The 18,410-nt window shown below is 39.0% G+C and overlaps 2 protein-coding genes across 2 annotated transcripts in view; both read left to right on the forward strand.

Moving 5' to 3' along the window:
• Positions 1–2,961, forward strand: part of LOC311063041 (E3 ubiquitin-protein ligase TRIM35-like) — a gene marked incomplete at its 3' end in the record, with an annotated part of 47,041 nt that extends 44,080 nt beyond the window's left edge. The window contains exon 7 of the mRNA XM_084082256.1: positions 2,901–2,961. Within this exon, the coding sequence (XP_083938382.1) occupies positions 2,901–2,961 (61 nt within the window). The remainder of the gene's footprint in view (positions 1–2,900) is intronic.
• LOC311063690 (E3 ubiquitin-protein ligase TRIM35-like) overlaps positions 1–18,410 on the forward strand; it is a 101,440-nt gene that overhangs the window by 44,309 nt on the left and 38,721 nt on the right. The window lies entirely within an intron of this gene.

Here is an 18,410-nt window from a genome sequence, read left to right on the forward strand (position 1 = left end):
TTTCAATGTACAGATAACATTGTGTGGCAGATCAAACTTTCTCATAGTTTTCATAGATAGCTTCATAGACTTGTTTGACAGCACTGTCATCAGTGTTGTGTTGCATTCATGTTAATGTGTATTTTCATACATTTAACCACTTAAACTCTCAATAGGCTACGAATGTTTCGACCAGAATAGGGATGCTAAATAGGGTTCAAGTGGTTAACCCATTGAAACCGTGGAAGCATCTGTGTCATTTTAGATGTTTGTTTTATTTTTTGGGAAAAAAATCTGATCATTACTCTACTGTTGTAAAAGAGCAACAGTGAAAATAATGGATTATAAATATCACTGTGTGCATCGGTTTGTGACCTATGACCTTTGTGTTTGGCCTCAGTGTGGATCCATTTTGAGGCAGTGGATCAGGATCCTGATGCAGAGAACTCCACCTTCTATCGGCCATAGTATATTATTTTTGGGGATTATTGGTATCATTAATTTCTTCTTATATTTAAAATATTTGCCATATGCAATTTGTGTTTACAAAGCCTAAAAGCTAAACATAAATGTAATGTATATATTTCAATGTTCACAGCAAAAAAGATAATAAAATTGTTAAGCTCAATTATTTGTAGAACAATTAATCGTCAAGTGGAATTTCCTGATCATGACAGCCTTAGTCACTGATCTAGGATCTGATCCTTATACTCCTTACAATTGGTTGATTGTAACAGTTGTAAACACTCTGTTTCTCTCTCCACCCTCTGCCACTCAGGTTGAAGAGCCTCGCTGCATGTCTAGCTGACATCTCACAGTGGATGTCTTGTCTTCTCACCACCTTAAGCTGAATCCAGACAAGACCGAGCTTCTCTTCTTCCGAGGTAAGTCCTGCCCCATGCAGGATCTCACTATTTCCATAGACCAGTGGTTCTCAACCAGTGGTCCGGGGTCCACAAGTGGTACTTGGGGGGGTACCAGGGGGTCCCCAGCAAAATGTGTTAACATAGCGTCACAATCCTTTTAACCACTTAGCTTTGGCAAGCTCATAGCGCGGCACATAGTGTCCCGCTATGAGCTTGTAGATCTGCTATTTTTGAAAATTTGTGCAAATCCTTGATTATATTCTGTTGGTGTTGTCCTGGACAGTCAGCTCCCATTCAAACCTTGGTGTTTTCTTGTTGACCGTCAGCTCTCGTTCAAGGCACACATTGCAGCGGCCACTCCATCCTGTAGGTTTACACTCTATAACATTGGAAAGATCAGACCCTTCCTCACCCAGGAGTCAGCCCAGCTCCTTATCCTGGCTTCAGTCATATCAAAACTTGACTTCTGTAACTCGCTCCTTACTGGCCTCCCGGCATGTGCACTTAAGCCCCATCAATTAAAGCGTGCCTGGTCTTCAACTAGCTAACTAGTTTTCAGGTCTCCCCCCCTTTTCAGCTCCCTCCATTGGCTCCCAGTTGCTGCCTGCACGAGTACAAAACACTGATACTGCCCCCCCCCCCCCATACCTTCATAAAGCCTGATCCAACCCTACAACCCCTCCCGCTCTCTCAGATCAGCTAACACAGGGAAGCTGTCAGAACCTTCTCTAAAACATCCGGGACAACGCTCCACACGTCCCAGACTCTTCTCCCTTCTGGCTCCCAAACTGTGGAATGAACTCCCCATTGCAGTTAGAACTGCAGACTCACTCCCAATGTTCCGTCATAATCTGAAGACTCACCTCTTCAGACTGAACCTCAGCCATTAGCACTTCACTCTCCTCATACTCCTTCACTCAGTATGTACACCATAACCAGCTGACATTATAGTAACTACAAAGTGGGCTGTGGCTGGGCGACTAACACAGTGGTTTTCAAACTGTGGGTCGTGACCCCCAGGGGGGGTCTCCAGATGATTTTGGGGGGGGGGGTCCCCAGCTAGTTCAGCAGTATAGTGACTGACCTAGATGACGACCATGCAGACACACCCTACTCATTTGTTCTCATGTGTTTGTTACTTAGGCTTGTTTTTTCTTGACCACAATGTTAAAAATGTCAATATCATTTAGTCACATGTTATTTGGACAGATACTAGGTTTAGTGTTTACCTGGTATCCTATAGTTTCAATGTACAGATACCATTGTGTCGCAGACCAAACTTTCTCATAGATTTCACAGATAGCTTCGTAGACTTGTTATCAGTGTTGTGTTTGTGTTGAATTCATGTTACTGTGTATTTTCATACATTGAACCACTTAAACCCTCAATACTTAGAAAACCTGACCTTTGGCTCTGTACTTGGTTCTGTTCATTTTCCCCTCTACACCAGATGTTGTGAGCTTGTAGATCGGCTATTTTACTGTGCGTGTGCGTGCTTTGCTTCTGGGGATTCGACAAATGACTTGTTGAAACGTATGTTGACATGAAACTTTTTCATGTCAAGGACCCCCCAAAAGGATATGTATTTGGTCGCGGACCCCCATGTCAAAATACGTTGTTCCAGGGACCCCCCAGAAGCAAAGATTTGAGTTAAACATGTTCTTTACAAATATTTACTGTATATATATATTCAAAGATTTGCACAAATGTCATGTTTTTTTTTTCAAAAATATTTTTGAATAAAAGTATAAAATAATGGTTATAGTGGTTACACAGATGTATTCCTGGTCTTAATGGATTCATGTTAGTTGTTAACCTCTTTGAACACAGTTGCACATTAGAGGTGCAATCTGAATCACTCACAAAGGGCCGTAGTTGACCCAACACAGGTGGGCGCTAAACTATGATAACCTTCCCCACCACCCCACAGGCCCCGCTCTGGCTGCTCTGTCTATGGCTGTAGGATCTGATCATTATTGTTGTAAAAGAGCAACAGTGAAATGAATGGATTATAAATATCACTGTGTGCATCGGTATGTGTATGTTTGACCTCAGTGTGGTCTATTACGAGGGAGTGGATCAGGATCCTGATGCAGAGAACTCCACCTTCCATTGACCATAGTGTATTATTTTTGGGGATTATTGGTATCATTAATTTCTTCTTATATTTAAATCATTTGCCATATGCAATTTTTGTTTACAAAGCCTAAAATCTAAACATAAATGTAATTTATATATTACAATGTTCACAGCAAAAAGACAATTAAATTGTTAATCGCAATTATTTGTAAGACAATTAATCGTCAAGTGGAATTTCTTGATCATGACAGCCTTAGTCACTGATCTAGGATCTGATCCTTATACTCCTTACAATTGGTTGATTGTAACAGTTGTAAACACTCTGTTTCTCTCCACCCTCTGCCACTCAGGTTGAAGAGCCTCGCTGCATGTCTGGCTGACATCTCACAGTGGATGTCTTGTCTTCTCACCACCTTAAGCTGAACCCAGACAAGACCGAGCTTCTCTTCTTCCCAGGTAAGTCCTGCCCCATGCAGGATCTCACTATTTCCATAGACCAGTGGTCCTGGGTCCACAAGTGGTCCTTGGGGGGTACCAGGGGGTCCCCAGCAAAATCTGTTAACATATCGTCACAATCATTTTAAACACTTAGCTTTGAGTGCTGCGCTATGAGCTTGTAGATCTGCTATTTTTGAAAAATCTTGAAAATGTGTGCATATTTTTGAATATATCTATTTATATGTTTAAGCACGTCGTCATGAAGGGACCCAAGGCGGTCATACCACAGTCCCTACAACGTGAGTACATCACAATTCTACACAGAGGTCACCCCGGCACAGAAGCGACAAAACACATGGCAAGAGACATTGTGTTCTGGACCTCCATGTCCAAGGACATTGAGACAGAGACTATATCGTGCTCCTGGAAACACCACCGCCACCGGCATCTCGGGTAGACGACGGCGACCAGGCGGCGGTCACTCCGCCGACCGGTGAGCTGTCACAGGGTGGAGCTCCTGCCTCTCCAGCCGGACTCAAGCGGGCGGGACGCATCTGCAAGCCCAACCGTAAGTACCAGCAGTAACCGCTGCATGGTCAATAGACTGTCACAGAGACACTACACTGAACTGTTTATTATAGAGAAGGCTGCTGGACTGTTGACTGTTCTGATCCTCTCTGGGGAAAAAAAAAAAAAAAAAAAGAGAGAGAGAGAACAATTGTTGAAACTACTACTGTACAAAAAGAAAAATGTTCATTTGATGTTTAAACAAGTATTGCACTACATAATGTTTTACCTGCATATAATGTTGATTCATTCAACTCAGGGTTTGTTATCCTCACCAAATGTGCCTGGCAATATTTCAGTTACACTAACCTGTATTCTATTATTTCTGTTGTATGGGCATAGAAACTAAAGAAGGAGGATGTAGAACTATATGCATTGTTCATACGCATTATATTGTCTGTCAGCCACCGTACTAGGTACAGGGCAGTATGTGCGCATGCGTAGAAAAGACCAGTAGTATTGTTATGGTTGTAGCCAACACCAGTCGGATAAAATGAATGTACCCTGTGTCACGGAGTAACAATAAAACACATCAAAGGAACTAAAGACTCTTATTGACCACCACATAAAACAAGTATAGCCAAAGTTTGTACTTTTTCCCCAGTTTAAATGCCCATTGCCATTGACAATGCATTGGGCGCTTAAAGTTAAATATTTCAAAGACTACAAATCATTTCAAAGTAAAACATCTCAAGGATGCATCTCCAGAGTACGGTGGAATTTTTGAACTGTGAATAGAGTTTCTAGGTGAAAGTGTTTTTTTGAGGTCCCAAAATCTTCCATCAGTCTCCATTATACATTTCTGAACTTTTAAAGCAGTACGATACTAAAACTATGAAACATTTCAAAGATTCCTTTTCAGGCAAACATGTCCACATTAAGATGAACATTTTAAAGTTTTAATGGGGGTTCTAGGTGTAAGTATGTACACTGTGGTATTCAGTGAAAGATTAAATAAAGGTAAAAGCCCCAGGTAAAAGTTGGAAAGATGTCCCTGCAGGATTTGAACACAGGACCTTCTGTATGCAAGGCCTGTATCTCAACCACAGCTCCACCATGGTTCATACTTTGGTAGCACTTTACAATAATGACCCATTATAGAGCATTTATAAACGTTTATAAGTAGTTTGTAGACTATTAACAAATCATTAACAACCTGTTTGTTGACATTCGTAAATGATTACTAAAACCTTTATAACTACAGTTACAAATCATTTGTAAAGTATTAGTAAGTAGTGAACTATTCATGAATAAGCCATTTATATACATCTGTAAAAGATTATTAAATAATTTGTAACGACCCATTCAAAAGCATTTATAAAGGTTTATAAGCAGTTTGTAGACTATTAACAAATCATTAACAACCTGTTTATTGACATTCGTAAATGATTACTAAAACCTTTATAACTACGGTTACAAATCATCTATAAAGGTATTAGTAACTATTCATGAATAAGCCATGTATAATACATCTGTAAATGATTATTAAATCATTTGTAACTGATGTTACATAATATATACAAGCTATTGGTAGCTTGTTCATGTTTAACATATGCTTTGTTAAACATTCCTAAAGTATCTATAAATCCTTAGTACATGTTATTATGTGCCCTATAGTAAAGTGAAGACAGTTCATCATTTACAACTGTCTGTTAATGTGTTTGTTCATGTTTAACATGCTTTGTAAAACATTCCTAAAATATCTATAAATCCTTTGTACATGTTATTATGTGCCCTACAGTAAAGTGAAGACAGTTCATCATTTATGACTGTCTGTTAATGTGGACTTTCTCCTTACCTGTTGCAAACTACCTGGCTTTCATGAATGCAGACACCAAACAATTACTAGAATTATCATTCATGTTAAGCAAATGATGCGTAAGACATTCGTAAAGAGTATGTAAACCATTTGCAGACGTTATCATGAGCCTGAGCCTAGTTGCTTCTTTTGGGCTTGTTTTCATAGACCTGTCCGCTTGTTTCTTTTGCAAAATCTGGCAACACACTGATTACCTGCATTACACCTGCAGTAGCCTACTAGGGAGGAAGTGAACAGTGATGCAGTTGCAGACTGGACAGAAATATGTCTAATTCATGTTTTATGTGTTTTAACTGTCTTGTTGCAGGTGATCGAGGTAACATAAAATGGCTAATCTTACACACATGAAGTAGCATTATGACTAGGGGGTATTTTGATGGTGGCTGTTTGTATCCACAATGTTTGTTTTGATGTGTAGGCTAGTAATGTCCTCCATGCTTAGCAGTTTAGCTTAGCAGCTAAAGCTAACTTGCACTGGGAGGTGGTGACTGCAGAGGCTCCAAGCTGCTACTCTGTGATTCTGTTGTGATTAATTTCTTTGTTTAAATGTCAGTGTGTGTGCTGTGGCCAAGAGTTGCTACATTTTATATCTTAATAAATTGTTGTATACTTGTATACTATATAACGTTACTTTTGCCACTTTTTGATGTCACATGTTTTACTAATCACTGTTAAACATGAAATAATAATGCATAGTCTTCACTTTACAACAAGGCCCATGATAACGTTAGCAAATGGTCAACACACTCTTTACGAATGTCTTACGAATCATATATTAAACATGAAAGATAATTCTAGTAATTGTTTGGCATCTGCATTCATGAAAGCCAGGTAGTTTGCAACAGGTATGGAGAAAGTCACATTAACAGACAGTTGTAAATGATGAACTGTCTTCACTTTACTATAGGGCACATAATAACATGTACTAAGGATTTATAGATATTTTACTCTACTCAGAGTCATAAGTTTACAAAATGTACTAAAGTACAGTGAACGTCTGTGCGGTTTGTCTTCATCACTGAAAATAACGTACATGTAAACTGATATAAAACTGCTGTCATGTGCAGTTGGGGTGAAGAAACACAACCATTTCACTCCTAATAATACCTATTTGATTTGACATCCTGACTTGCTGCTGTAGCTGAGGCTTGAACCTGTTACCTGCGGCTCACTAGTCAGTGACTCTATCCATTCACCTACAGCTGTTTGCTTGGAATCTGTGGTTCTGAAACTTTTTCTTGTCAACCCCCCAAATTGACATGTATTTGGGCAGTGGACCCCAATGTGAAAAGATGTAGTGTCAGTGCCCCCCATGAAAAAGATTTATATTTATGCTGTAACACATTTTTTTAAAGTTATTTGTCTTGTTTGTTGTTCAAGTCAAAGCACCAGGAAGGCTGTACTATTCAGCCATCTGTTAGCTCAATGGGTTGAGACGCAGTATTCATGATCCAGAGGCCATGAGTTCAAATCCCATTGATGTCTTTCCTATGATTCTTTCCTTTGCAGACTGGCTTCCAGAAGATCAACTGAAAACTACCAGCAAGGCTATATTTGTCATCCAACTGTTAGCTCAATGGGTTGAGACGCAATATACATGATCCAGAGGCCATGAGTTCAAATCCCATTGATGTCTTTCCTATGATTCTTTCCTTTGCAGACTGGCTTCCAGAAGATCAACTGAAAACTACCAGGAAGGCTGTACTTGTCAGCCATCTGTTAGCTCAATGGGTTGAGACGCAGTATTCATGATCCAGAGGCCATGAGTTCAAATCCCATTGATGTCTTTCCTATGATTCTTTCCTTTGCAGACTGGCTTCCAGAAGATCAACTGAAAACTACCAGCAAGGCTATATTTGTCATCCAACTGTTAGCTCAATGGGTTGAGACGCAGTATACATGATCCAGAGGCCATGAGTTCAAATTCCACTGGTGTCTTTACTGTGATGCTTCCCTTTGCAGACTAACTTCTAGAAAAACAAGTTAAAACCACCAGAAAACCTGTAACTCTCAGCCAACAGCATAGCTCAACTGGTAGAGCGTCTGTCCAATAACATTGGACAGCTAAGCTGTTGGCTGAGAGTTACAGGTTTTCTGGTGGTTTTAACTTGTTTTTCTAGAAGTTAGTCTGCTCTACCAGTTGAGCTAAGCTGTTGGCTGAGAGTTACAGGTTTTCTGGTGGTTTTAACTTGTTTTTCTAGAAGTCAAGTCATGACTTGACTTGACTTGAGTGGGTTCGATTCCCACTCGAGTCAAGTCAAGTCATGTTATTGGACAGACGCTCTACCAGTTGAGCTAAGCTGTTGGCTGAGAGTTACAGGTTTTCTGGTGGTTTTAACTTGAGCTAAGCTGTTGGCTGAGAGTTACAGGTTTTCTGGTGGTTTTAACTTGTTTTTCTAGAAGTCAAGTCATGACTTGACTTGACTTGAGTGGGTTCGATTCCCACTCGAGTCAAGTCAAGTCATGTTATTGGACAGACGCTCTACCAGTTGAGCTAAGCTGTTGGCTGAGAGTTACAGGTTTTCTGGTGGTTTTAACTTGAGCTAAGCTGTTGGCTGAGAGTTACAGGTTTTCTGGTGGTTTTAACTTGTTTTTCTAGAAGTTAGTCTGCTCTACCAGTTGAGCTAAGCTGTTGGCTGAGAGTTACAGGTTTTCTGGTGGTTTTAACTTGTTTTTCTAGAAGTCAAGTCATGACTTGACTTGAGTGGGTTCGATTCCCACTCGAGTCAAGTCAAGTCATGTTATTGGACAGACGCTCTACCAGTTGAGCTAAGTTGTTGGCTGAGAGTTACAGGTTTCCTGGTGGTTTTAACTTGTTTTTCTAGAAGTTAGTCTGCAAAGGAAAACATCACAGTAAAGACACCAGTGGGATTTGAACTCATGGCCTCTGGATCATGTATACTGCGTCTAAACCCATTGAGCTAACAGATGGCTGACAAGTACAGCCTTCCTGGTAGTTTTCAGTTGATCTTCTGGAAGCCAGTCTGCAAAGGAAAGAATCATAGGAAAGACATCAATGGGATTTGAACTCATGGCCTCTGGATCATGAATACTGCGTCTCAACCCATTGAGCTAACAGATGGCTGACAAGTACAGCCTTCCTGGTAGTTTTCAGTTGATCTTCTGGAAGCCAGTCTGCAAAGGAAAGAATCATAGGAAAGACATCAATGGGATTTGAACTCATGGCCTCTGGATCATGTATACTGCGTCTCAACCCATTGAGCTAACAGTTGGATGACAAATATAGCCTTGCTGGTAGTTTTCAGTTGATCTTCTGGAAGCCAGTCTGCAAAGGAAAGAATCATAGGAAAGACATCAATGGGATTTGAACTCATGGCCTCTGGATCATGAATACTGCGTCTCAACCCATTGAGCTAACAGATGGCTGAATAGTACAGCCTTCCTGGTGCTTTGACTTGAACAACAAACAAGACAAATAACTTTAAAAAAAAATGTGTTACAGCATAAATATAAATCTTTTTCATGGGGGGCCCTGACACTACATCTTTTCACATTGGGGTCCACTGCCCAAATACATGTCAATTTGGGGGGTTGACAAGAAAACGTTTCAGAACCACAGATTCCAAGGAAACAGCTGTAGGTGAATGGATAGAGTCACTGACTAGTGAGCCGCAGGTAACAGGTTCAAGCCTCAGCTACAGCAGCAAGTCAGGATGTCAAATCAAATAGGTATTATTAGGAGTGAAATGGTTGTGTTTCTTCACCCCAACTGCACATGACAGCAGTTTTATATCAGTTTACATGTACGTTATTTTCAGTGATGAAGACAAACCGCACAGACGTTCACTGTACTTTAGTACATTTTGTAAACTTATGACTGAGTAGAGTAAAATATCTATAAATCCTTAGTACATGTTATTATGTGCCCTATAGTAAAGTGAAGACAGTTCATCATTTACAACTGTCTGTTAATGTGACTTTCTCCTTACCTGTTGCAAACTACCTGGCTTTCATGAATGCAGATGCCAAACAATTACTAGAATTATCTTTCATGTTTAATATATGATTCGTAAGACATTCGTAAAGAGTGTGTTGACCATTTGCTAACGTTATCATGGGCCTTGTTGTAAAGTGAAGACTATGCATTATTATTTCATGTTTAACAGTGATTAGTAAAACATGTGACATCAAAAAGTGGCAAAAGTAACGTTATATAGTATACAAGTATACAACAATTTATTAAGATATAAAATGTAGCAACTCTTGGCCACAGCACACACACTGACATTTAAACAAAGAAATTAATCACAACAGAATCACAGAGTAGCAGCTTGGAGCCTCTGCAGTCACCACCTCCCAGTGCAAGTTAGCTTTAGCTGCTAAGCTAAACTGCTAAGCATGGAGGACATTACTAGCCTACACATCAAAACAAACATTGTGGATACAAACAGCCACCATCAAAATACCCCCTAGTCATAATGCTACTTCATGTGTGTAAGATTAGCCATTTTATGTTACCTCGATCACCTGCAACAAGACAGTTAAAACACATAAAACATGAATTAGACATATTTCTGTCCAGTCTGCAACTGCATCACTGTTCACTTCCTCCCTAGTAGGCTACTGCAGGTGTAATGCAGGTAATCAGTGTGTTGCCAGATTTTGCAAAAGAAACAAGCGGACAGGTCTATGAAAACAAGCCCAAAAGAAGCAACTAGGCTCAGGCTCATGATAACGTCTGCAAATGGTTTACATACTCTTTACGAATGTCTTACGCATCATTTGCTTAACATGAATGATAATTCTAGTAATTGTTTGGTGTCTGCATTCATGAAAGCCAGGTAGTTTGCAACAGGTAAGGAGAAAGTCCACATTAACAGACAGTCATAAATGATGAACTGTCTTCACTTTACTGTAGGGCACATAATAACATGTACATAGGATTTATAGATATTTTAGGAATGTTTTACAAAGCATGTTAAACATGAACAAACACATTAACAGACAGTTGTAAATGATGAACTAGTTGGTTTTGAACTCAGAACCTTCTGTGTGCAAGGCCTGTATCCTATCCACTGCTCCACCATGGTTCATACTTTCTCTGGTCTCATGCACGATCTTCAGTGAAAGATCAGATAAAGGAGCAAGAGTCAGATAAAAGTTGGAAAACTCTCCAGGTTGGATTTGAAACGGTAACCTTCTGGTTGCAAGTCCTGTGTCTAAACGACTGCACCACAGAGGTACTTGCTTGGTCTGTTAAATCCGAAAAAATTGTGTGTGGAGGCCAAAATCGTCCCCCCAAAAACCTGTTAGGAGTACGTTTCAGGCAATTGAGAGTTGATTGGTAGTACTTTGTAGTGACTTTTTTTGGTCCCTAACATTCATCGAGCTCTGTACTTAGTAAATTTATTTTTTCACCATTGTGTGGAGGAAGTGTGGAGGGCAAAATCGTCCCCCCAAAAACGTGACGAGTGACGAAAACAGAAAAAAAATTGTTCCCCCAAAAACCTGTTAGGAGTACGTTTCAGGCAATTTAAAGTTGATTGGTAGTGACTTTTTTTTTGGTCCCTAACATTCATCGAGCTCTGGACTTAGTCATTTTTTTTCCGTTTCGGTAGTTACACAATGGTGACACTACCGAAACGAAGAAAAAAAAATTCCCCAAAAAACCTGTTAGGAGTACGTTTCAGGCAATTTAAAGCTGATTGGTAGTGATTTTTTTGTGATTTTTTTCCCCCGTTTCGGTAGTGACGAAAAGTGACGAGTGACGAAAACAGAAAAAAAATTGTTCCCCCAAAAACCTGTTAGGAGCACGTTTCAGGCAATTTAAAGCTGATTGGTAGTGATTTTTTTGTGATTTTTTTTTCCCGTTTCGGTAGTGACGAAAAGTGACGAGTGACGAAAACAGAAAAAAAAAAGTTCCCCCAAAAACCTGTTAGGAGCACGTTTCAGGCAATTTAAAGCTGATTGGTAGTGATTTTTTTGTGATTTGTTTTTTCCGTTTCGGTAGTGACGAAAAGTGACGAGTGACGAAAACAGAAAAAAAAATGTTCCCCCAAAAACCTGTTAGGAGCACGTTTCAGGCAATTTAAAGCTGATTGGTAGTGATTTTTTTGTGATTTTTTTTTTCAGTTTCGGTAGTGACGAAAAGTGACGAGTGACGAAAACAGAAAAAAAATTGTTCCCCCAAAAACCTGTTAGGAGCACGTTTCAGGCAATTTAAAGCTGATTGGTAGTGATTTTTTTGTGATTTTTTTCCCCCGTTTCGGTAGTGACGAAAAGCGACGAGTGACGAAAACAGAAAAAAAAATGTTCCCCCAAAAACCTGTTAGGAGCACGTTTCAGGCAATTTAAAGCTGATTGGTAGTGATTTTTTTGTGATTTTTTTTTTCCGTTTCGGTAGTGACGAAAAGTGACGAGTGACGAAAACAGAAAAAAAATTGTTCCCCCAAAAACCTGTTAGGAGCACGTTTCAGGCAATTTAAAGCTGATTGGTAGTGATTTCTTTGTGAATTTTTCTTCCCGTTTCGGTAGTGACGAAAAGTGACGAGTGACGAAAACAGAAAAAAAAATGTTCCCCCAAAAACCTGTTAGGAGCACGTTTCAGGCAATTTAAAGCTGATTGGTAGTGATTTTTTTGTGATTTTTTTTTTCCGTTTCGGTAGTGACGAAAAGTGACGAGTGACAAAAACAGAAAAAAAGTTGTTCCCCCAAAAACCTGTTAGGAGCACGTTTCAGGCAATTTAAAGCTGATTGGTAGTGATTTTTTTGTGCATTTTTTTTTCCGTTTCGGTAGTGACGAAAAGTGACGAGTGACGAAAACAGAAAAAAAAATGTTCCCCCAAAAACCTGTTAGGAGCACGTTTCAGGCAATTTAAAGCTGATTGGTAGTGATTTTTTTGTAAATTTTTCTTCCCGTTTCGGTAGTGACGAAAAGTGACGAGTGACGAAAACAGAAGAAGAAAAAATCCCCCAAAAACCTGCTAGGAGCACGTTTCAGGCAATTTAAAGCTGATTGGTAGTGATTTTTTTGTGAATTTTTTTTTCCGTTTCGGTAGTGACGAAAAGTGACGAGTGACGAAAACAGAAAAAAAATTGTTCCCCCAAAAACCTGTTAGGAGCACGTTTCAGGCAATTTAAAGCTGATTGGTAGTGATTTTTTTGTGATTTTTTTTTTCCCGTTTCGGTAGTGACGAAAAGTGACGAGTGACGAAAACAGAAAAAAAAATGTTCCTCCAAAAACCTGTTAGGAGCACGTTTCAGGCAATTTAAAGCTGATTGGTAGTGATTTTTTTGTGATTTTTTTTTTCCGTTTTGGTAGTGACGAAAAGTGACGAGTGACGAAAACAGAAAAAAAAATGTTCCCCCAAAAACCTGTTAGGAGCACGTTTCAGGCAATTTAAAGCTGATTGGTAGTGATTTTTTTGTGATTTTTTTTTTCCGTTTCGGTAGTGACGAAAAGTGACGAGTGACGAAAACAGAAAAAAAATTGTTCCCCCAAAAACCTGTTAGGAGCACGTTTCAGGCAATTTAAAGCTGATTGGTAATGATTTCTTTGTGAATTTTTCTTCCCGTTTCGGTAGTGACGAAAAGTGACGAGTGACGAAAACAGAAAAAAAAATGTTCCCCCAAAAACCTGTTAGGAGCACGTTTCAGGCAATTTAAAGCTGATTGGTAGTGATTTTTTTGTGATTTTTTTTTTCCGTTTCGGTAGTGACGAAAAGTGACGAGTGACGAAAACAGAAAAGAATTGTTCCCCCAAAAAACCTGTTAGGAGCACGTTTCAGGCAATTTAAAGCTGATTGGTAGTGATTTCTTTGTGAATTTTTCTTCCCGTTTCGGTAGTGACGAAAAGTGACGAGTGACGAAAACAGAAAAAAAAAAGTTCCCCCAAAAACCTGTTAGGAGCACGTTTCAGGCAATTTAAAGCTGATTGGTAGTGATTTTTTTGTGAATTTTTTTTTCCGTTTCGGTAGTGACGAAAAGTGACGAGTGACGAAAACAGAAAAAAAAATGTTCCCCCAAAAACCTGTTAGGAGCACGTTTCAGGCAATTTAAAGCTGATTGGTAGTGATTTTTTTTTTCCGTTTCGGTAGTGACGAAAAGTGACGAGTGACAAAAACAGAAAAAAAGTTGTTCCCCCAAAAACCTGTTAGGAGCACGTTTCAGGCAATTTAAAGCTGATTGGTAGTGATTTTTTTGTGCATTTTTTTTTCCGTTTCGGTAGTGACGAAAAGTGACGAGTGACGAAAACAGAAAAAAAAATGTTCCCCCAAAAACCTGTTAGGAGCACGTTTCAGGCAATTTAAAGCTGATTGGTAGTGATTTTTTTGTAAATTTTTCTTCCCGTTTCGGTAGTGACGAAAAGTGGCGAGTGACGAAAACAGAAGAAAAAAAAATCCCCCAAAAACCTGTTAGGAGCACGTTTCAGGCAATTTAAAGTTGATTGGTAGTGATTTTTTTGTGAATTTTTTTTTCCGTTTTGGTAGTGACGAAAAGTGACGAGTGACGAAAACAGAAAAAAAATTGTTCCCCCAAAAACCTGTTAGGAGCACGTTTCAGGCAATTTAAAGCTGATTGGTAGTGATTTTTTTGTGATTTTTTTTTCCCGTTTCGGTAGTGACGAAAAGTGACGAGTGACGAAAACAGAAAAAAAATTGCTCCCCCAAAAACCTGTTAGGAGCACGTTTCAGGCAATTTAAAGCTGATTGGTAGTGATTTCTTTGTGAATTTTTTTTCCCGTTTCGGTAGTGACGAAAAGTGACGAGTGACGAAAACAGAAAAAAAAATGTTCCCCCAAAAACCTGTTAGGAGCACGTTTCAGGCAATTTAAAGCTGATTGGTAGTGATTTTTTTGTGAATTTTTCTTCCCGTTTCGGTAGTGACGAAAAGTGACGAGTGACGAAAACAGAAGAAAAAAAAATCCCCCAAAAACCTGTTAGGAGCACGTTTCAGGCAATTTAAAGCTGATTGGTAGTGATTTTTTTGTGAATTTTTCTTCCCGTTTCGGTAGTGACGAAAAGTGACGAGTGACGAAAACAGAAGAAAAAAAATTCCCCCAAAAACCTGTTAGGAGCACGTTTCAGGCAATTTAAAGCTGATTGGTAGTGATTTTTTTGTGAATTCTTTTTTCCGTTTCGGTAGTGACGAAAAGTGACGAGTGACGAAAACAGAAACAAAATTGTTCCCCCAAAAACCTGTTAGGAGCACGTTTCAGGCAATTTAAAGCTGATTGGTAGTGATTTTTTTGTGATTTTTTTTTTCCGTTTCGGTAGTGACGAAAAGTGACGAGTGACGAAAACAGAAAAAAAATTGTTCCCCCAAAAACCTGTTAGGAGCACGTTTCAGGCAATTTAAAGCTGATTGGTAGTGATTTCTTTGTGAATTTTTCTTCCCGTTTCGGTAGTGACGAAAAGTGACGAGTGACGAAAACAGAAAAAAAAATGTTCCCCCAAAAACCTGTTAGGAGCACGTTTCAGGCAATTTAAAGCTGATTGGTAGTGATTTTTTTGTGATTTTTTTTTTCCGTTTCGGTAGTGACGAAAAGTGACGAGTGACGAAAACAGAAAAGAATTGTTCCCCCAAAAACCTGTTAGGAGCACGTTTCAGGCAATTTAAAGCTGATTGGTAGTGATTTCTTTGTGAATTTTTCTTCCCGTTTCGGTAGTGACGAAAAGTGACGAGTGACGAAAACAGAAAAAAAAATTGTTCCCCCAAAAACCTGTTAGGAGCACGTTTCAGGCAATTTAAAGCTGATTGGTAGTGATTTTTTTGTGAATTTTTTTTTCCGTTTCGGTAGTGACGAAAAGTGACGAGTGACGAAAACAGAAAAAAAATTGTTCCCCCAAAAACCTGTTAGGAGCACGTTTCAGGCAATTTAAAGCTGATTGGTAGTGATTTTTTTGTGATTTTTTTTTTCCGTTTCGGTAGTGACGAAAAGTGACGAGTGACAAAAACAGAAAAAAAGTTGTTCCCCCAAAAACCTGTTAGGAGCACGTTTCAGGCAATTTAAAGTTGATTGGTAGTGATTTTTTTGTGAATTTTTTTTTCCGTTTCGGTAGTGACGAAAAGTGACGAGTGACGAAAACAGAAAAAAAAATGTTCCCCCAAAAACCTGTTAGGAGCACGTTTCAGGCAATTTAAAGCTGATTGGTAGTGATTTTTTTGTAATTTTTTCTTCCCGTTTCGGTAGTGACGAAAAGTGACGAGTGACGAAAACAGAAGAAAAAAAAATCCCCCAAAAACCTGTTAGGAGCACGTTTCAGGCAATTTAAAGCTGATTGGTAGTGATTTTTTTGTGAATTTTTTTTTCCGTTTCGGTAGTGACGAAAAGTGACGAGTGACGAAAACAGAAAAAAAATTGTTCCCCCAAAAACCTGTTAGGAGCACGTTTCAGGCAATTTAAAGCTGATTGGTAGTGATTTTTTTGTGTTTTTTTTTCCCGTTTCGGTAGTGACGAAAAGTGACGAGTGACGAAAACAGAAAAAAAAATGTTCCTCCAAAAACCTGTTAGGAGCACGTTTCAGGCAATTTAAAGCTGATTGGTAGTGATTTCTTTGTGAATTTTTTTTCCCGTTTCGGTAGTGACGAAAAGTGACGAGTGACGAAAACAGAAAAAAAAATGTTCCCCCAAAAACCTGTTAGGAGCACGTTTCAGGCAATTTAAAGCTGATTGGTAGTGATTTCTTTGTGATTTTTTTTTTCCGTTTCGGTAGTGACGAAAAGTGACGAGTGACGAAAACAGAAAAAAAAATGTTCCCCCAAAAACCTGTTAGGAGCACGTTTCAGGCAATTTAAAGCTGATTGGTAGTGATTTCTTTGTGAATTTTTTTTTCCGTTTCGGTAGTGACGAAAAGTGACGAGTGACGAAAACAGAAAAAAAATTGTTCCCCCAAAAACCTGTTAGGAGCACGTTTCAGGCAATTTAAAGCTGATTGGTAGTGATTTTTTTGTGAATTTTTTTTTCCGTTTCGGTAGTGACGAAAAGTGACGAGTGACGAAAACAGAAAAAAAAATGTTCCCCCAAAAACCTGTTAGGAGCACGTTTCAGGCAATTTAAAGCTGATTGGTAGTGATTTTTTTGTGAATTTTTCTTCCCGTTTCGGTAGTGACGAAAAGTGACGAGTGACGAAAACAGAAGAAAAAAAATTCCCCCAAAAACCTGTTAGGAGCACGTTTCAGGCAATTTAAAGCTGATTGGTAGTGATTTTTTTGTGAATTCTTTTTTCCGTTTCGGTAGTGACGAAAAGTGACGAGTGACGAAAACAGAAAAAAAATTGTTCCCCCAAAAACCTGTTAGGAGCACGTTTCAGGCAATTTAAAGCTGATTGGTAGTGATTTTTTTGTGATTTTTTTTTTTCCGTTTCGGTAGTGACGAAAAGTGACGAGTGACGAAAACAGAAAAAAAATTGTTCCCCCAAAAACCTGTTAGGAGCACGTTTCAGGCAATTTAAAGCTGATTGGTAGTGATTTTTTTGTGAATTTGTTTTCCCGTTTCGGTAGTGACGAAAAGTGACGAGTGACAAAAACAGAAAAAAAGTTGTTCCCCCAAAAACCTGTTAGGAGCACGTTTCAGGCAATTTAAAGTTGATTGGTAGTGATTTTTTTGTGAATTTTTTTTTCCGTTTCGGTAGTGACGAAAAGTGACGAGTGACGAAAACAGAAAAAAAAATGTTCCCCCAAAAACCTGTTAGGAGCACGTTTCAGGCAATTTAAAGCTGATTGGTAGTGATTTTTTTGTAATTTTTTCTTCCCGTTTCGGTAGTGACGAAAAGTGACGAGTGACGAAAACAGAAGAAAAAAAAATCCCCCAAAAACCTGTTAGGAGCACGTTTCAGGCAATTTAAAGCTGATTGGTAGTGATTTTTTTGTGTTTTTTTTTCCCGTTTCGGTAGTGACGAAAAGTGACGAGTGACGAAAACAGAAAAAAAAATGTTCCTCCAAAAACCTGTTAGGAGCACGTTTCAGGCAATTTAAAGCTGATTGGTAGTGATTTCTTTGTGAATTTTTTTTCCCGTTTCGGTAGTGACGAAAAGTGACGAGTGACGAAAACAGAAAAAAAAATGTTCCCCCAAAAACCTGTTAGGAGCACGTTTCAGGCAATTTAAAGCTGATTGGTAGTGATTTCTTTGTGATTTTTTTTTTCCGTTTCGGTAGTGACGAAAAGTGACGAGTGACGAAAACAGAAAAAAAAATGTTCCCCCAAAAACCTGTTAGGAGCACGTTTCAGGCAATTTAAAGCTGATTGGTAGTGATTTCTTTGTGAATTTTTTTTTCCGTTTCGGTAGTGACGAAAAGTGACGAGTGACGAAAACAGAAAAAAAAATGTTCCCCCAAAAACCTGTTAGGAGCACGTTTCAGGCAATTTAAAGCTGATTGGTAGTGATTTTTTTGTGAATTTTTCTTCCCGTTTCGGTAGTGACGAAAAGTGACGAGTGACGAAAACAGAAGAAAAAAAATTCCCCCAAAAACCTGTTAGGAGCACGTTTCAGGCAATTTAAAGCTGATTGGTAGTGATTTTTTTGTGAATTCTTTTTTCCGTTTCGGTAGTGACGAAAAGTGACGAGTGACGAAAACAGAAAAAAAATTGTTCCCCCAAAAACCTGTTAGGAGCACGTTTCAGGCAATTTAAAGCTGATTGGTAGTGATTTTTTTGTGATTTTTTTTTTTCCGTTTCGGTAGTGACGAAAAGTGACGAGTGA

This window comes from Gymnoscopelus microlampas (assembly GCF_963454915.1).
Source record: "Gymnoscopelus microlampas genome assembly, chromosome: 16".
Classification (NCBI taxonomy): Eukaryota; Metazoa; Chordata; class Actinopteri; order Myctophiformes; family Myctophidae; genus Gymnoscopelus; species Gymnoscopelus microlampas.